The following is a 5,769-nucleotide window of genomic DNA, read 5'->3' on the forward strand; positions in this document are numbered from 1 at the left end:
AAACCAAGATACACTTTGCCGAGGGGCTGCCGACACTTCAGATTGGTTTGTCCAGGGGCTTGTAAAGGAAACAAGGGCACAAAGCAGTGCAGGATTCACTGGTCACGGCTCTGAAAGTGAGCAAAATGACACAGCCGGCGGTCACCCCACCCTCTTCCCCCAAACCCACGGGCTCTTCCACAGCTGTAATCACTAGACATCGTGTGTTCAGAGAACTGGAATTTCGGGAGCCTAAAGAGAGCTGCATCTGTAAGTGAGGAGGGCCTCTCGGATTTTAAAAAACAGCATTACTGTCCAGGCTTTATTTTATGTTTACGTGTTTATTGGTGCCGGCCCGGTGCCGGCGAGGGAGACGCGGGGCAGCAGCTCAGGCGGGAGCAGGTGCCCGGGGGCGCGGGGCGCTCTGCACCCTTCTTTCCCCCGCGGACGCACAGACGGGGTCGTCGTCCGGTCCCCGGCGCGGCACGGAGCGCTCCCAGCAGGGGTCGGGGAGTCCGAAGGGGTCCAGCGGAGCCGAGATGTCGCGTTGGTCTTGGCGTGCGGCACCGGAGGGCGCGGGTGGCGGTCCTTGGGACGACGGCTGCATACGCACGGGCAGAAGCACCAGACTCTTCCTGCCCTGTTTTTCTCCACTGAACTTGCCCGGTGGTCTGGACTCCCCGCTGAACCTGAGCGTGATCTCAGGGCCTGCCTGGCTCACCTCGCTCCACTTTTGCAAAGTAAGAGACTAGGAAGAAGGAAGAGAGAGAGCCCCATGAGGACTAAAGCAGTGTCGGAGTGAGGGCCCCTCCTGGGTGCACGCTAGGGCTGAGGAAGACCTGCCCCAAAGCACGTCAGCAACTTCCCAGGCTGATGCTTCCCGGGACTCCCGTTCTTGCTCACAAGTCTGCACGTGTGAGTGCTTGCCTGGGTCTCAGAAAGGGACTTCGCACCTCAGAGGTGCAACGTTTCCCTGCCACAATCCCGCGCTGCAGCGCGCAGGGCTCACAGCTGAGGCTATGCCAGAGCAGGGGAGAGGCAGAAGGGGGCACCCCCATGCCAGGGCAGCGGCGGGGCCGCCCTGCTCGCGGGGCATCGTCTCCCTCTGTTGCCCCTACTAAGCCGGCTCCTGACTCCTCTCTTTGCCCCTGATTCCCCAGAAGAATACCTCTCGGCTGCACGCGTAGCGCCTCGGAAAGGTGATGCTCTTCCTTAGTTTGTTATTTGCAGCCACCTGGCGTAAAGCATCAGGCCTTCTGGCTGCTGCAGCAGTTGCCATTGGGTCTCCAAGCTGCAGGAAGGGAGAGGAAGAAAGGAAAAGAGCTCAGAGGGCGCAAGGACGAACTCTCTGCCCACGCACCCAAGTGCCTGCGCTCCCTCCCAGCCGGCACCCTGCATTGCAGGCACCTGGGCATCTGCCCCGGGCACCCGCAGCCAGCAGCAGACAGCTCTCCCTCCCGCCAGAGCGCCAGCAGAAAGGTCCTGCGCGCCCCTACGCAGGCTCAGCGCAGCCCCGAGCGGGCTCCCTGCGCGGCCCCGGCCAGGGCAGCTCTGCTCTCACCATCGCCTCAGCTCCCTCCTCCAGCTGCGCCAGCCTTCGCGCCGGGCAGTGCTGCGGGCACCCGGCTCCTCTTCCTCTGCCGGCTCTTCCTGCCCTTCCTCCCCCACATCCTCAGAGCAGGGCAGCCAGCAGAGCTCGGCCTTTTCCTTTTGCTACCAGAGCAGGAGAGGGAGGCAGGCTGAGTGCGGATTCAGCGGGAAGAGCAAGGCCAAATAGGAAGGGCCGAGCTCCGAGCTCTGGGTTGGAGGGACCCTCTCCCGAGGACGGGCTTGCCCAGGGCTCTTTTCTCCCGCAGCGCTGCTCCCGGCCCCAGGGGAAGAGCAAGGGGACGGAGCCGCAAGGCCGCCTGCGTGAGCGGGAGCCCTGGGGCTGGCTCGGGGAGCCCCCAGCCAGCACACACGGAGAGTCCCCCTTCTTTACCAGCTGCCTTTCGGCCTCCCGCCACTGCTGCTCCATCTTCTCCAGCAGCTGCTGGTTGATGAGCAGAGTTTGTCCCAGGGCCTGAAGCAGGGAGAGAGGAAGAGCTCGAGAGCTGGAGCGGGAGCAGGAGGCTGCCGGGGAGCAGGGCGATGGCCGGCACTGCCCTGCGGCTGGCCGGCGCCGCTCTGCACCCAGCCGTCTGGGCGAGGGCTGCGCCCGCACGCGCGTGTGCGGCAGCATCCCCGTGCGGGTGCCGGGGCGACAGTCTGCCTTGGGCGGCTCTCCCACCTCGAGGCTCTGCTTTGGCCGCTCCTCGTCTCGGGGGCCTTCCTGCAGAGCCACTTCCTCCTGCTGGGACGGCGCAGGAGTCTCCAGGGCTGGCCCAGGCGGCTGAGAAAGGAGAAAGCATGCTGGTGGGCCTGACCGCGACCTAGCGAGACCCAGCACGTACCTCCTTGAAGGCGAGGGAAGAGCGGGAGCCTCGGCCGGCTGCCCGCTCCCGTCGAGGCCAGCCTGGCTGGGCCCGCGGAGCGCCAGGCTGCGAGGAGAGGGCCGGCAGGCGCCGCGGGGCCTGCGGGAGCTGCCGGGGCCGAGCCCCGGCAGGCAGCGGGCAGGGGAGCCCAGCACCCAGGGCGCCGGGCTTTGTGGGACGAGCTTGGGGGCTCCCCATCCCCACCAGCTCACCCCTGGGACGGAGATCTTCTTGAAGGATCTGCCAAAGGCCTGGAGCTCCTTGGCGAGCTCCATTTCTGGAAGGAAAAGGGCAGAGGTGAAAAGAGAGCTCCAAAGCCAGCAGGACTTCCCTGCTGTTGGGCTCCCCGCGACAACCCCGTGCAGGACCGCTCGCGGGGGCACACACACTGACCCCTGCCCCTGCCGCCCCTCTGCCCCCCAGCAGCCCCCGGCGCCCAGCCCGCTCCCGCTGGGCGCCAGACCTCACCCTCCGCCCTTGCCTGCCTACCCTGGCAGATGGCTTCCTCCATGTAGGCGGCCAGGTCCTTCACGTACTTGGAGATGTACGTGACGGCCGCATCTACAACCTCGTCGCAGCGGGGCGCCGGGGGCTGCTCTTCCGCTGCTGGAGGTTGTTCTGCGACACGGGCACGAGGGGGACGAAGGGGGAAGAGAAGAGAGTGACCGAGCGCTGCTCCCGCCAAGCACGCCCGTTACCCAGCCTGCGCCGCCCAGGAGCCACACGTGTCCTGAGCTGCTGGAGCAGCCAGGCAAACAGCAGCAGCGGGCCGGGCGGGTGAACCTCGCGGGGGCCCCGCGGCGCTTCCCGCCCCCGACTGCCCTGCCCGCGGGCTGCCTCGCCAGCACGCGCCAAACGCCTCCTTGCAAATCCCTCCCGGCTCCCCCAGCTCTCCTGGCGTCGCCGGGACGAGACGCCCTTTGCAGCCGGCAGCTGCGCTCGGCCCAGCGCGAGCCCGGCACGTCCCCGTCCCGCCAGCCCTGCTCCCCGGGCACCCCGGCACCCAGGGGCTTACCCATCCCGGAGTCATCTCCGCCCGAAGGGATCTGCCCTTCCTCAGCGCTGGGGACGCCGGCGTCGAGGCTCTGCTCGAGCTTTGGGGACAAGGGTGGGGAAGAGACCGGCTCAGCGGGGCGGGGGGAGCTGCGGGGGGACGGGACCCCGGGGGAGGCCGGGGGCCCTGGGCGGGGAGGGCGAAGGCGGCGCAGGGCTGCTGGAGGCGCCGCGCTGGTGCTCGGCGCGCGCCGGGCGCAGCCCCCGCTGCGGCAGGAGGGGTCGGGACCCTGCGCCCCGGGCTCGGCGGCTCGGCGGCAGGCGCGGGAGTCCCGAGAGCTGCGCGCCGGGCGCTGCCCTGGCTCACCGGGTCCTGGGCGCTGGCCGGGCTGGAGGCGACGGTGCCGCGCTCCCCTCGCTCCTCCTCGACGCCCGTGGCAGCGAGCGTCTCCGCGGGCGCCCGGGGCCTCCGCAAGAGCCTCTTGCCGGAGCGCAAAGCCGGCACTGCAAGGAAGGGCCGAGCCCCAGGCGTGAGCGCCGGCGCCCGCCTGCCGCGGCACGAGCCCCGCTTGCTCCTGAGGCTCGGGGGGCTGCCGGGGCAGGGAGCTGCCTCCCCGCCCGGGGCGCCGGCGGCTCGCGGCGCTTCCTCACCCGCGCAGGATCTGCCCAGCGCCCGGAGGCGGAACCTCACGGCCCGCAGCCAGGTCCTCCCGGCCCCGCGAGCCGGCCCCGCGCGCGGCAGCCCGCGCTCGCCCTCCGGGCTGCGCTCCCCCCACGGCAGCGCGGCAGAGCTCCAGGCGTCCTCCGCGTCCCCAAGGGCAGCGGCGGCCGCCTGCCGCTCCAGCTCCAGCTCCTCCCGCCAGTGCCTCTCGGGCAGCTGGAAGCGCACGCGCTTGGGGGGGTCGTTCCTCCTGCCGTCCCTCCGAAGCATGGCTACGGCGGGGGCTCGCAGCCGCCCACGCTGGGCGCCCGAAGCCGCAGGAGGAACGGGAGGTGCGAAAGTGCTGCTCGTTCTCGCGGTCAAACCACCGAGCAGCTCCACGCGCCACCTCCCACCTCCTCGGTCGCCCGAGGACTGCGGCGCCCGGCCGCGAGCGCCCGACACCACCGCCGAGGCCACTGTGACCCGCGAGCGCCGGCGCCGATGCGCCCGCGACACGGGCCCGTGTCAGAGAGGGAGCGGACGAGGCGTCTCTGCCGGCTGGCAGGGCCGGGCTCCGCTCCAGCCCCTGCGCGGGGGGCGCCAGCCCCGGTGCCGCTGCACACGCGGCCAGCAGCGCCCAGCCGCTGTCCCCGGCCACAGAGCCCCCGCGGTCCCCACCTGCCCCTTCCTCCCACACCGGTTTGGGGCCACACCAGCACCCGGGGGTTTGGGCAGCCATTGCCTTGCCATGGCTTTGCCGGCTGCGCGGCGAGCGCTTGGCGCGGTGATGTTCGGCTGAAGCCCCGAGCACAACGCAGCACCCCAGAGCCGTCGTCTAGCAGGGCTGGCACCCAGGAGGCAGAAAGAGATGCCTTGTTGTTGGGTTTTTTGTGCCCAGGTTTGTTAAAATTTGTTTCCTGTCGCAGAGCCTGGAGGTTTTTTGGTTTGGGATGCAGATCCCTCATCTGCCGCCAGCTTGGCAACTGCTTCTCCCTTCCGGAGGCCGCGCTGGCGAGTCCCCGGCACGCGTCGGGCTGGCGCTGCAGCTGCCGCCTCCCGAGCCGAGGAAGCGTGCAAAAACCCCGCCACGAGCAGAAATCCACGTCCTGGGAAAACTCGCTACCACGTGGCGGCGCTGGGAGATGGGGACGGTGACAGATGTCACCGGGGGCCACAATCTCTAGGGTCCCTGTGCGGGTCGACGATGCCGCAGCCCCCCCCCCCCCGGGCTCTGCAGAGGGGCTGGGCTCGGACAGGGCTGGCGACGGCTCCGCTGGGACACACGAGCGACGGGCCGGGGGGCACAGGGGGGTCCTGCCCCCCGCCTGGGTGGCTCGGGGGGGGTGCAGAAGGGGGACGGGACACTCGCAGCTGTGCCCCGAGGACTCCGCGTCCCCGGGGCCGAGCGAGGGGACTTGGGGCGATCCATCCCGAGCCCGCCCTGGGCAATACGTGTCCCCAGGCCCCGAGCGAGGGGACCCTGGGGGTCTGCGCCCGCCGCCCCCGCAGCGCCCGGCCCGCCCCGCCCGGGCGGCAGCGCGGGGAGCAGAGCGGCTCTGCGCCGGGCCTCGGGGGCCGCCGCCGCGGGCCGGGCCGCCGCCGCCGCGCTCCTCGGCGGAGGCTCTCGGGGCCGCGGCAGCCGAGGCGCCGCCGGCAGCGAGGCGCGAGGGGCGGCGGCGGGGGCTGCCGGCGGCCGCCGCG

At 70.6% G+C, this 5,769-nt stretch overlaps 1 protein-coding gene across 1 annotated transcript; it reads right to left on the bottom strand.

Annotated features, from left to right (window-relative positions):
- Window positions 1-300: 300 nt before the first annotated feature.
- LOC134150304 (uncharacterized) lies at window positions 301-4,539 on the bottom strand. Its single transcript, XM_062594115.1, has 10 exons — window positions 4,077-4,539; window positions 3,793-3,929; window positions 3,448-3,526; window positions 2,922-3,050; window positions 2,645-2,709; window positions 2,249-2,350; window positions 1,961-2,041; window positions 1,541-1,692; window positions 1,148-1,270; window positions 301-727 (listed from the first exon to the last, which is right to left on the bottom strand). Exons 1-9 carry the CDS (start codon window positions 4,354-4,356, stop codon window positions 1,192-1,194), a joined length of 1,104 nt encoding a protein of 367 aa, XP_062450099.1. The 5' UTR covers window positions 4,357-4,539; the 3' UTR covers window positions 301-727; window positions 1,148-1,191.
- Window positions 4,540-5,769: the final 1,230 nt, after the last annotated feature.

Source organism: Rhea pennata, chromosome 23 (genome assembly GCF_028389875.1).
Source record: "Rhea pennata isolate bPtePen1 chromosome 23, bPtePen1.pri, whole genome shotgun sequence".
Classification (NCBI taxonomy): Eukaryota; Metazoa; Chordata; class Aves; order Rheiformes; family Rheidae; genus Rhea; species Rhea pennata.

Excerpts from the sequence above, each read along its gene's own strand:
- LOC134150304 (XM_062594115.1), bottom strand. The coding sequence starts at position 4,356 with ATGCTTCGGAGGGACGGCAGGAGGAACGACCCCCCCAAGCGCGTGCGC. Across the intron at positions 2,042-2,248 it reads GGCCAAAGCAGAGCCTCGAG|GCCCTGGGACAAACTCTGCT; the intron begins GTGGGAGAGCCG and ends TCCCTGCTTCAG. Across the intron at positions 1,693-1,960 it reads GGGAGGCCGAAAGGCAGCTG|CAAAAGGAAAAGGCCGAGCT; the intron begins GTAAAGAAGGGG and ends CTGCTCTGGTAG.